Below are 13052 nucleotides of genomic sequence, written 5' to 3' on the forward strand. Positions count from 1 at the left end.
CTGCACTCTGTGGGGTCATCTCTTGGAGCTGTGCTCGTTTACCCTGCAGAAAACCCAGGGATGCAAAGACAAACGATGCCTGCAGAGCGAAGCCTCTTGGCTCCGTGGTCCCCCTGGCTGTCCCTGCCCCACACCTCTCCCCCAGCCCCCATGTTGGGTCCCCATTCCCCGCTCACCCTCCATAACAGTCCCTTTGGTTTTAGGGCAGAGAGCAACAGCCCCACCCCCTCCCTCGCCCCCCGCTTTCCTCCACGAGGCTACAGCCACCTCCTCGCTGGGGTGGCTTCGGGACAGGGAGGCGTTTGCTGCTCCAGTTATTGATGTGCCGAGGTGATGCCGAGGTGCAGCCCCTCTGTGCCAGCAGCTGTGCGGGGCCCATCGCCAAGGCCAGGGCATGGGTGGGACGTGGGGACACGGAAGAGATGGCATTGCCAGGAACTGCAGTGGGAACCCCAGGACAACCACGCTGACCCCACAGCAGAGCATAGGGCAGGGAAGCCTTTAGGGCGGGGAAGTCCCATCCCCTGCAGCCACCACCCCGTCCCCCCAGCCCACACCGTGACACCTCTGGCTCTGCGGGACAACGACGCCAGCACGGCAGCCCCGCGGCCGTGAACCCCCGGGATGCAGCCACTGCTGTTTGCATCTGTGCTGCAGCAGGAGGATTTGCCGTCTAATTAAACAAATCCTTCATCTCCCCGGCAGCGGCCGTGCCAGGCAGAGTGGGGGGGGGGAGAGGCGGGGGAGGGGGGTAAGGGGGAGGGAGGCTGATTTCTCATTCCTTCACTCACCGCCTGATGCCACAGATGTGTAACGCTTCGTTTTCCAGGCTCGGCCCTCCGGGGGGGTCTCGAGCAAATCACGAAACTCCTTCACAATTAGGGCGAGCCGGGCAGCCTGCAGTTAACACCGCTCCCACTGAGCTCCTTCTGCTCCGTCCTCGGAGACCGCTGGGGCTGAGGGCACGGAGACGCGGAGGCGAGAAAAGCCGACGGAGCTCCAACAGCATTCAGCAGCACGGGATGCTCGTCGGCATGGCAACCATGCATGGGATGCAGGGGGATGGGTACCCCAAAGCGGGGAGGGGACCACGGGGACCCCCATCCCCATCTCCTGTGATGTCTTTGTGGGTACAACAGCCTCGGTGCTGCACAGCAAGTCTTCCATAGGCTCAGAAGATTCAGGGGATGAGGGAAGGGGGAGGTGTGGGCTGAAGCCTCGTGGTGTCAAAAGCCAGCGGGTCCTCCCCAAAGAATCTGGAAATGCTGTGGGTGATGTGAGCAGCGGGGCCTCAGCAGGCAGCACCACTGCTGGGAGCAGAGACGGGAGAGTTCCCGGTGAGAACAGCCCGACTCACTCAGAGCATCCTCCCGTCAGCATCCTCCCCAGCAGCAGGAGGGACCCAGCCCTGGTGCTGGGCAGATTTGGGGACAAGGCAGCAAAAGGGTGACTCACGGGCAAGGGAAGAGACAGGGACATGGGGAAGGGCTGGGTGACCCCACTGAGGGGTTTGGCACCAGTGCCAGGCTTTGCTCCCGGCCCGGAGAGTGTTGTTGGACACTTATCTAGATTAAATCTCCCCTTTCGGCATGCCTGCTTTGCCAAGGTTACAGGGTCATCCCTCCACCTGCAGCTCCCTCCCCACACATTGGCACTGGGGACCGAGCCCCTATGGCTCAACCTTGAAATCCCCACTGCAGATGCAGACCCCAGCACTGCGCAGTGTGGCACAGGTTGAAGGAGTGCAGTGGAGGTGGATGAGGCCAGCCTGCAATCTGGGGGCTGGAAGATGGGAGGCAGAAGGAGACCCCAGCCGTGTTCCCCCTGGTGCCATACAGCTTGGTGGTGGGACGCACAGCCCCGTGCCCTTGGCGGGTACCTCTGCAGCGCCGCATGCAGCGCACGCCCCGCGCCGTGCCGGCACAAGGGGTATTTTTAGCTTGGAAAAACGCCATGGAACTGGAGAGTGACATTGGTTGGAGTTCGGACCGTCGTCCCGCTTCACCTTGCAGTCTCCTCCGGGGCCGCCCTGCCCGGTGCTGTGTCCTAATGGCAGCATTGCGCCCTCCCTCCTGAGCCCCCCATGCACCACGCAGCTGGGGGGACCTGGAGTGCATCACATTCCCCTTCAAGACAAAAGGATTTGGCTCCAGCAGGACGTCCCACTGAAAATGTCCTTTCTGTCTGTTTCAGAGTTAGGGTTGGTTCAAGTGCATTGGAAAACAAAATTCCCAAAGGCAGAGCTCGTGTTGTGTTACCATTTTCCTCTAGAAATAAACGAGTGCAAATGGCCAAATTCGGGTATTTTTCATCAGCTCTTAGGCCCCACGCTCAGCAGCCCTGGAGGAGAAGCTCTGAGGGATGCAGCCACAGCCCCGTGGGGACACACAGGGACACGCAGGGATGGGGCTGTGCACAGCCACGCTCGGGAGCGTATTTTCTGTGACATTCATCTCACGCACCATTAGCTGCTTCCAAATGTTTGCACACTGAGAGCAATGCCCGTGTCCAGCCTGGGGGCATCTGTCCTTCTGCAAGACATTGCCACCCCTACAGCAGCAGGGAGAAGCCCAGTGCTGGCAGCAGGGCTTGGGCTGCACATCCCCAGGCTCCGTGCTCTCCTGCAGCACCAAACCAGCAGCAACGCCGCACCGAGGGCTCAAGGAGCTGCCTGCTGTCCTCCCCCATCTCCCTTCTGTGCCACCAAACCGATCCTCCAGCAATTGTTCATCCCAAGCTGGATCCGAAGAGCCCATCAGCCTTTCTGACAGGAAAGAAAAAAAGGGATTTAAAAGATGTTTTTGAGGCCTCAGCCTCTTGGAGTTGTGATGGCCGGGAAAGCATGACAGCATGGATCAGGCAGGATTAGATCCACAGCCTTGGCACTGTGTGGGCTGAGCAGAAGAGGGGACTTGGGGGTGGGTTGGCACAGCCTTCCACAGGGCTCCAGACCCAGGCAGGAGTTCCCCAGGGGAACAGTTTGATGTGTGATGTGTGCTTGGAGATGGAGAAAGGAAAGGTGAAGAAATCACGTAGGCTGAGCAGCCCCAACCTCCGCTGCTGCTGGCAGGGCCTGGCACCGTCTCTGCAATGGGAAGAGGGCTGGGGATGCTGAAAATGGATGTGTGTCCCCGGGGATGGCTGCACCCAGCAGCTCTGCTGCTCACAGGAAAACCTCCCTCCGTGCCCCACTTTCCCCACGGGCTGAGCACGGGGCTGCCCCCCTCCTCCCGCTGGTGTCAGCTCAGCTCAGCTCGGCCCACCGCTGGGTTGGAGCTGCTGCTCAGCGCTCGCCGTGCGCCCCGGGGCTCCGGATCCCAATCACAACCTCACGGTCCCATCAACGTTAACGGCAACGGTAATCGGAGGAGACTTCTGCCAGCTCCGTGCCAGCAGAGCTGCTCCTCCCGCACACCGCCCCGCAGCGCCGTGCCCCCCCCCCCCCGGCCCTGGAGGAGCCTCCTGGGCACTGATCTGCTGGCTGTCACGTTTCCCTGCTCCAGCAAAGCCAGCAGAGTGGGCAGGAGAAAGCAGCACGGGGTCCAGCAGAGCGCTCCCAAAATGCACAGCCCCTATATGGGGTGAGGGGGACACGGGAGAGGGGGGGGCACGCAGCCCTCCTGTTCCCATACAGCACCGTGTGGGGTCCCTGCAGCAATGGCTGCTTCCAGCCATGACTACAATACGACTAGTACAAATAAAGGACCTGAGCCAGGTGTGGTAAGGTGAACAAAACCCTGAGCGATGTATCCACCAGGAACCCCTTATTCTGCACTTTTTATTAATGCTGTCTCCACCCAAACGCATTAATCATGGAAGGCCCAGAGACACTGCATGCTGCTCAGCCACCCCAGGGGTTGATGTCAGCCCACTCAACCCACAGCTGCTTTCCTCCTGCTTCACTTTACCCATCCTGCTGGCCCCTGCAGCCCCCCAGTCCCGCACACCTGGCTGCCCCCGTTGCTTTCTCCCCCAACGGGGGGCAGGAGGCCGTGCTAAGGAGCTCACCTGCCCCTAATGAGGGCGATTTCAGGAGTTCCCATGTGATGAGCAGCTGAGAAAAGCAAGTGCTGGGCTCTTAGATCAGCCGTGCTGTCAACCCCTGGTCCCTACACCTGCAAAGCTGTCCCAGAACCCCAGACAAGCAGAAGGAAGGATGCCGCTCCCTGCGCTCCTGCGGGCAGACCCTCCAGCGCACCCTCACGCCCCGCATCTCTGCTGGCACATTCCTGCACCCAGAGCATCCCATAAACCTTTCGATCTCAGCGCATCCATCAGCCCTGGCCATGAAACCGAACACGTCCCTCGACCCGGCTGCGTTCCCTTCCTCCCCCCACCCTCTTCGTGCACCCCCTTTTCCTGTGCACCCCCATAAACCCCTGAGCCCCGCACCCCGCCACGCAGAGTCCCAGCGGAGGACGCACCGTCAGGGGCAGCGCCCCGACGGCCGCCCGGTACCGCACACGGCGGAGCCCCCCGGGGCGGGGGGTTCTGGGGGCGGGCGTCTCTCCGCACCGCGCCCGCCTCCTCCCCGCCGCACCGGCCTGAAGCTCCGCCCGGCTCCCGGTGCCCGCATCCTGCCGGCGGGCTCCCGCTCGCCCGGACTATGAGGAGAGGGGCCGGCCGGGGGGTGGCGGCGGTCCCGGTGCGACGGGAGTGGGTGCGGGGGAACCGCCGCCACCGGCCGGGTCATGCCCGTGCGCCCGGGGCGGCGGGGCTGCTGGCTGCGGCGGGATGGGCGCGCTCCGGACCGGCGCCCGAGCCTTCCTCCTCCTCCTCCTCGGCTGCCTCCCTCCCCGGCGTGGCCCGCTCAGGTGAGCGCACGGCGCGGTGCTCCCCCTCCTCCTGGACCCCTCCCACCCTTCCCTCCAAGAACCAGCATTCCCCACCGGGACTTGGATTCCCCCAGACGGGACCGAGATGTCTCCTACCAGTCCTGCGATAGGACCCCCACGCGCGGTCCAGACCCCCCCGTGCAATCCGCACCCTTCTCGTGGACATCCTCCCCAAATCCATCCTTACCCCCTATCCCCGGCAGCGGGACCTTCCGTCGGACCTCGCACCCCAGGGACTTTGCCTGCACGGTGCCGCCCGCCCCCTGCAGCCCCCCACCCCGGGCACAGCCCTCACCGAGGTGGGCTTAGGGACCATCGGACGATGGCCCACGCAGCTCTTTCTCCATCACAGCAATGCCCCTGAGGTGCTCAGACCTCTTCCCAGCTCAGGGATTTTTCTCTTTCTTTCTTTTTTTGCTGGGGGAGAGGGGGACGCGGGGCAGTCCCAGGTCCTATGGAGTATTTTGGGTGGAGGACCTGAAACCCCCGAGTCCCTTCATCCCATTCTACCATCCCTGGGTGCCACTGGGATGAGGTGGTACACGGGGGACAGGTGGGGGGGCTTCAGTGCCCCTGTTGCTCCCTGTCCTGGTGTATCTGGGGCAGCGTGAGGGGTATGCAACGTTTGTGGTGGGGAGGGGGAAAATTGCATCCGAATGTCACCATTTCACCAGCAGAAATCGCTTCCATTGGGATGGTATTCTCAGATAGATGGGAGTGTTTTCCAGCCCCACCATTCCCTGAGTGTGTGGGGTGCTGTGCTGAGCACCAGGGGTACCTCAGGGGAGGCTGTGCCCCATCAGCTGTGCCCAGGGATATGCACAGCAAGCCTTTGCCCCAGCCCTGGTACTCGGAGAAGCTTGGCTTCTTCTATGGATGACTCCCTCTGCTCCGAGCAGAGGTAGGAGCACAGTGTGGGCTCAGCCTGCACAGCCTCAAGAGAGTCCCAGCCCCCCTTTCAGCACCCTCCCTTGCTTGTGGCAGTGGGGTCTGCAGCCCCAAACAGGAGCAGGACGCCCCAGCAGCACGCTCAAAGCTCCCTTTGTGTCTAGAGATCTCCAGCTCGTTCCTCTCCATCACAGCCACATGCCAGGCAATGTGGTGAGCAAATGTCTCTCGCATTGTTCCTTGAAATGATCATTATAAACTGACGGAAGGAGAGGAACTGGCAGGCGGGGATGCATTCACGAAAATATCTCCTCCAAGGTCAGCTTAAATAAGTCTCCATCATCACTGGCAGTGCTGCGTGGGAGAGCTCATGTCAGCTCCTTGCCATGGCTGGGCTGCTCCTCTCTGGCCATGTCACCCCTCAATGCCACCGTCCCCTCTGTGCTCCTGGTCACCTCCTCACTGCCCTGGGTCAGCCACAGCTCTGGAAGTGTTGTATCCACGCAGCCCCCATGGGTGCATGCGGGGCAGGGGCTGGTGATTTACCCCAAGGGACAGCCCAGTGGCTGTTCCCAGTGCCCACAGCCTGGGATCATCACCACTGCGTTCTGTCCTCGCTGTGGGACACCTGGCCCCAAGCACTTCCCAACCATGGGTATGAGACATGCTGAGGCTGCTGCATGTCCTCCCTTGGGCTGCAGGGCTGTGCCTCGAGCTTTATGGTGCTGGCAGCTGGCTCAGCCCCCCCCCCCCCCCCCATCTGCCCGCAGGCTGGTCTCAGGGAGGGAGGAGATCAAATCCCACTCCCGCAGTGCACCCCAGCCCATGTCACCCTCTGATTTCCTGGACAAGCTCATGGGACGAACGTCGGGGTATGATGCCCGGATCCGACCCAACTTCAAAGGTAAGGTGAGGACGTGAAGCTCCCAGGGCTGGCCGGTGCCCCATGCTTAGGGCTGTCCAGATCCAGGGGGTGGGTGTGGGAACAGGACCCTGACCCACATTCCTCTCTCCCCAGCACCTCCCCAGTTGTACCCGTGCTGTCTGTGCCTGCTTTCCCATGGCAGGGTAGAGGTGGGAGGGCTCCCCTAAATGCACCATGGGGTGACCATGATGGGCACAGGGCTGCTCACAACACGCAGGGTGCAGGGTCTGTGCCCACGCCAGCATGGTGCTAGTCAGCAGTGAGAGCTGCACTGCCTGCTTGTTTTCCAGGTCCGCCCGTCAACGTGACGTGCAACATCTTCATCAACAGCTTTGGCTCCGTCACCGAGACGACTATGGTAGGCTCCTCTGCAGGGGATGCTGCCTGGGGTGTGTGTGTGTGTGTGTCCCAGTGCCAGAGCTGTGTCTGTGCTCAGGGCTCCCACGGGTCCCTCTGGAGCTGGAGCACTGTGACAGGCTGCTGCCCTCAGCATCCTCAAATGCATGAGGATCTGCACTGGGGAAGCCCTATAGAGCCCCTGTTTGTGCTGCTGCAAAGCCTTCAGACCACCAGTCTCCTCCTGCTCCTCCTCCTCCGGCCCTGTGGGGCTCCTACTGACACAACGCCCTCTGCCCCAGGATTACCGTGTGAACATCTTTTTGCGGCAGCAGTGGAACGATCCGCGGCTGGCTTACAATGAATACCCAGATGACTCCCTGGACCTGGACCCTTCTATGCTAGACTCCATCTGGAAGCCTGACTTGTTCTTTGCAAATGAGAAAGGGGCCCATTTCCATGAGATTACTACAGACAACAAGCTGCTGCGCATCTTCAAGAACGGCAACGTGCTCTACAGCATCAGGTGCTGAGCACTTCTCCTCTGGAACTGGGCTTTCCTCTTTCACCCCACTGGGAATCTTACAGTGATTCTCTCTTCTGTCTGCCTCCTGCAGGCTGACGCTGATCCTGGCCTGCCCCATGGACCTGAAGAACTTCCCCATGGACATCCAGACATGCACGATGCAGCTGGAGAGTTGTGAGTGTCTGAGGATGTTCAAGCCTTGCTTCCGCCCATGGCATCCCATCACACGCCATCCATCCCAAAAGCCGACATCTCTGTATTTCTGGGGGAGCTGAGCAGGAAAGGGGAGGTCATTTGGGGTGGGGATGAATGGGCTCATATCCCCCTGACCCGTGCTTTCCTCCATCACCTTTCCAGTTGGCTACACCATGAACGACCTCATCTTTGAGTGGCTGGAGGAGCAGGAGGCCGTGCAGGTGGCAGAGGGCTTGACGCTGCCACAGTTCATCCTCAGGGACGAGAAGGACCTGGGCTACTGCACCAAGTACTACAACACAGGTGAGACCCCTGGAAACCCCTGACTGCCCCCCAGCATGGCACGGGCCCCCTCACCCATGCAAAGCTGGGTTTCCTTCCAGGCAAATTCACCTGCATTGAGGTGAAGTTCCACCTGGAGCGGCAGATGGGTTATTACTTGATCCAGATGTACATCCCCAGCCTGCTCATCGTCATTCTCTCCTGGGTCTCCTTCTGGATCAACATGGATGCAGCACCAGCACGGGTGGGCTTGGGCATCACCACTGTGCTCACTATGACCACTCAGAGCTCTGGTTCCCGAGCATCACTGCCCAAGGTCAGTGCTGTGGGCACAACGCTGGCACTGGGGGGGCTAGAAAACACCTCTAGGATCCCCAACCCACTCCCACCATATCCATTGACCACGTCCCCCAGTGCCGCATCTCCACAGCTCTGGGGAGATCCTCCGATAGCTGTGACTGTGGGGAGGGCGGGGAGGGATGCAGCCCCACAGCTCTGACCCCTCTCCCCTCGCAGGTGTCCTATGTGAAGGCTATTGACATCTGGATGGCCGTGTGCCTGCTGTTTGTGTTCTCTGCACTTCTGGAATATGCAGCTGTCAACTTTGTGTCACGGCAGCACAAGGAGTTCATGCGCCTGAGGCGGCGGCAGCGGAGGCAGAGGATGGTGAGTGCCTGCAGCTGCTGCTGTCACCACTCGTCCCATCCTCAGATGCTATGGGGACCCCCGGCGCTGCCATCCCCGGGGCTGCAGGGCTGTCCCCTATGGGAGTTGTGGGAATTGCAGTCCTCCAGCCTGCGGGCAGCACGGGGAGCCCAGAGCGTCTCCCTGCCCTGCGGGGATGCCCAGAGCTGAGTTGTGCTGTCACAGAATCATAGAACCATAGAATATCCCGAGCTGGAAGGGACCCATAAGGATCACTGAGTCCAACTCCTGTCTCCTGGAGCAGGCTGACACTGCCTGTCCCAGCATGGGGGGACAGTCCCAGCACTGGCTGCAGGGAACTGTGCCTGGGCAGGGAGCAGATGTGCTGCACCCCAGATGGGTGCCATCCTCCTCCTGCCCTGGGAGATGCTCTGCTTTAAAAAGGCAGGAAAAGAAACGAGGGTTTCTTTTCCTTTCCCATGTGATGCTCAGGGAAAGCAGCTGGTGCCCCCGCTCCGCCATATGGTGACACTGTTAGACACAGAGCTCCATGTAGAAACCCCGTGGACATGCCCCCCAGGCTCACAGTGCCCCCTGGCACAGAGGCTGTGCTGCCGGAGGGGCTGCTCTCTGCCCCACAGCTGCTCTCTGCCCCCACAGCAGGGGCAGAGCCGTCGGTCACGCGCTGTCCTGTTTCTGTTTGGTGCCAAAAGGGCCTGAGCAGCGGGACGGCCAGCCTGGAGTCCCTGGGGCAGCCGAGCAGCCTGCACAGCAGTGAGCACACCTACGCGACGCTCTCGCAGCTCTCCAGCTCCAGGGTAAAGCACACCCCTCCGGCAGTGCACCCCTGCACCCTTCCTTTCCCCAAAAGGAGCCCCCCAGGAGCCCTTCCCATGAGTGAGGGTGCAGGAAGGAGCAGCACGGGGACGTGCACAGGGCACATAGCCATGGGGACCAGAGGCATATTTCATCTGCTCCTTGGAGATACCCTGCTCTGTGCCTCGGTTTCTCCCACTGTAAAATGGGGCCAAACGCAGCCTCCTTTGCAGTGGAGTGAACCACGTTGGGGCAATGTGCATCTCAGCTCCCTGCCTACCCAGATCACACAGCGCAGTGATCTCCTCTGCTTGCAGTGGCTCAGCAGCTGGAGACATGGGGAGGAGACACTGCAGGGAGTGGTGGCACAGGGCGGGCTGCCCAGTCTGTGGAGAGATACCAGGGGACAAGGACACCCCAACCGTGCATCTCTGGGGCTGCTGCAGCCCCCTCTGAGCCCCCATCCTGCTGCGTCCTCAATGAGCACTCAGTCTACAGCAGGGGAGCGCGGCTCCGCGGCACACGAGAGCACATTTCAGCAATTTCAGTCTCTGCTGCTCTCCCCGCTGGGAAATCTTGCTTATCCAGCAGAGTGCTGAGTTAAATAAAGATCCCCAGCTCCCTGCATGAGAGCCCCTGGCTGCGGGGTGCCCATGCAGGGCAGGATGCAGCCCTTCGCCCGTGTGCCTCAGTGGGCAGCGCTGTTTGGAGAGGGCATAAGGACCTGAAACCCACTGCTTGTGGGCGTGGAACGAGGAGTGGGATGTCCTCAGCCCTGAGTGGGGACACCCATAGAGTGTAAATGAGCCGGGCCAATGTGGCTCTCTAATGAAACAGCTCACTAATGAAGCACAGCTGTTGGTGGGGAAGAGTGAAGGCATTGCTGGACTGTGGGGAGGCAGCAAGGAGAGTGAGGAGAGAGCCTCCATTGCTTGCTCCCATCCTTTGCCACTTAGCAGACAGCCCTGGCTCTTGAGGGGACTGGGGGGTCCCTGATGGCAGCGAGGCTCCTGTGTCCCTGCATGGTTGTGCCCCCTCAAGCTGTCTGTTCAGCAGCACACCTCCATCCTGCAGCAAGCAGCTGCTGTAGCAGTGCCTGCAGCCCCAGCACCACAATGCTCGCAGAGCCCTTGTGTGCCCTGTACCTCATGTGCACCCTGCACCCCTGTGTGCAATGCACCCCTATGTACCTGGCACCCCCATGTGCCCTGCATCCTTGTGCGCCATACACCTCCATCCAATTTGCATCCTCTCGTGCACCCACACCCCCATGGGCCCACCTGCCCCCAGTCCATCCCAAGCATCCAAGTGAGGGTTCTGGGGCTGTCCTCAGATTCATGGGGGCAGTTTAGAGCACGATGTGTTGGCAGGCAGGTGCTCATTGGACGCCCCTGTACCCCAGACCCCGTGCTCCTCTGGGCTCCTGCCTGCATGCCTCAGACGTGCAGGAAAAGCACCCAACCTTGCACCTGGCACCCACCGAAGCAGACAGGCACGGCTGGCACATACACAGAGCATGCAGCACTGCCCTGTGCCCTGCGGGGTGCCCGGCTGACAGCACTTTCCCTCTCTAGGAGGAAGAGCTGATCCGTGAAAGTCGCTTCTACTTCCGAGGCTATGGGCTGGGCCACTGCCTGCAGGCAAAGGAAGGGGCTGGGGAGGGTCCTGGAATCTACAGCCCCCCCCCACCCAGTGCACTGCTGCGGGAAGGGGAGACCCTGCACAAGCGTTACATAGACCGTGCCAAGCGCATCGACACCATCTCCCGAGCCGTCTTCCCCTTCACCTTCCTGGTCTTCAATATCTTCTATTGGGTTGTCTACAAAGTGCTGCGCTCAGAGGACATCCACCCTGTGCCCTGAGGCCCACAAAAAAGCCCAAGGACCTCATGGATGGATGCTGCCATGTGCTTGGAGGCATTGAGCCATGGACAGCAGTGAGCCAGGCAAGGGGCTGTGCTCCTCTGTCCCTGCACAGCCCACAGCTCCGTGGCGGGAGATGGGCAGCCCCAGCCTTGCTGACCCCATCCCCTGGCTTCTCCCTCAGCCCCAGGTGTATGTCCCTGGGTGCGCTCACTCCATCTGCTCCTCCACCGGAGAGGAGAGCCTCTGAACCCTCAGTTTAAAAACTCAGCAAGGCTTCCAGACCTCCTGACTTGGATATCCTCCATGCTTAGCAGGAAATAAAAGCAGTAGTTGACGCTGATGTAGGTCCTACAGAGATAACTGTGTGGATGATCTCCTTTCCCCCACTCACAACAAGCCCAGGTGGGGCACACATCGTTGGTGGGGTGCTTTGCTGCAGCCCCACAGGTTCTGTGGGCAGGATGGAGGCGGAATTTGTCCCTTTCCTCAGCAGCCTTGGGGCCACCATGGCACAGCAAGGGGCCAGGCACCATGACAGGGGACACAAACGAAGGGCAGCACAGCCTGGGCAGACGTCCCACCCTCAGCCCCCAGCCTCCCTCCCTGCTCCTCAAGCAGGAATTGCCCTCTCCCTCTCCCTAGTAACCAGGAGCCCCCAGCACCCACTTTTTCAGCCCCTTCTGAGCCACACACAGTCATTTCACAGATGGGGCAAGCAGAGGAAAAGCATCCCCAGGAGACACCAGGGGTCCGCCAAAATGGCTGAAGATTGTTCCAGCCCATTGCCACTGTACTGCCCTGGGGACAGCCTTCAGAGATTTGGAGGCACAGGTCTCCACTGCCCACCCACAGACCCAAACAGAGATGTGCTGGCACCCGCAGGTGACCAACCAAACCTCCAGCAGTGGTGGGTTTTCAAACAGCACCGATCTTCCTACACAAATAAAGTCTGTCTGGGATTTTCAGTGGTGTGTTGGGGGTTTCTCTCTGCCCAGAACCCCACGTCTTGGAGCAGCTCCCAGCTGCAGGAAGGATGTGGGTGCACCAGCCTTGTGGTGATGGGAGCCCAGACCTTGTTATCTCCATTTATCTGATAGGGTTTTGCCTGGGGGACAGGACCTAAGGAAGGGCAGATGTGGAGCTGTGGGGGTCTCCAGCCCCACGGTGGAGCTTGGATACCCACACATGCTGGATGTCCCAGCCTCCCCTTCGCAGCCAGCTTGCTGGGCAGGCGCCAACTGCAGAGAGCTGCCAGCTGTCCTGGGGGCTTACGCCAGCCCTGCGGTGCCACCCTGGGCCAGCGCTCCCATCCCCAGCTGGCGTGGGGGCAGGCAGAGCTCACAGCTGACAGCCAAGTCTGCAAGCAAACATCAATCTCCCTCTGTGCTCCCAGCCAAGATTCACAGATCGGCTCTGTTGGGCACCCCGTACCTCACAGACCCATCACCCTGCTGGGCCTCAGTGAGGTTTTTGCCACAGAGAGTGGAGAAAACAAAGTGGAGACCTGCAGCTCTGTGCCTGGTTTGTTCTTCTGATGGGAGAAGCCAAACCCTGCAGTGCTCCTGTGCTCCTGCCCTCACTGCTCTCCTTTACCCAGCAGCAGGTCTTGGGTACCTGGGGGCTTCACTGAGGAGAACAGCTGAGGTCAGCCCCAAAGCACCCTGATGGAAGGAACTGGCACTTCCCAGAAAGAAAGGAAAAAGAAATAATAATAATAATAATAATAATAATAATAATAA

General features: G+C 60.6%; 1 protein-coding gene across 1 annotated transcript; it reads left to right on the top strand.

Moving 5' to 3' along the window:
- Positions 1 to 4555: 4555 nt before the first annotated feature.
- LOC107312646 lies at positions 4556 to 11673 on the top strand. Its single transcript, XM_015860272.2, has 9 exons — positions 4556 to 4814; positions 6494 to 6627; positions 6939 to 7006; positions 7287 to 7510; positions 7602 to 7684; positions 7868 to 8008; positions 8089 to 8303; positions 8504 to 8653; positions 11023 to 11673. The coding sequence occupies exons 1-9, from the start codon at positions 4735 to 4737 to the stop codon at positions 11308 to 11310; spliced, it is 1383 nt and encodes a 460-aa protein (XP_015715758.1). The 5' UTR covers positions 4556 to 4734; the 3' UTR covers positions 11311 to 11673.
- Positions 11674 to 13052: the final 1379 nt, after the last annotated feature.

Source organism: Coturnix japonica, chromosome 4, assembly GCF_001577835.2.
Source record: "Coturnix japonica isolate 7356 chromosome 4, Coturnix japonica 2.1, whole genome shotgun sequence".
Taxonomy (NCBI): Eukaryota; Metazoa; Chordata; class Aves; order Galliformes; family Phasianidae; genus Coturnix; species Coturnix japonica.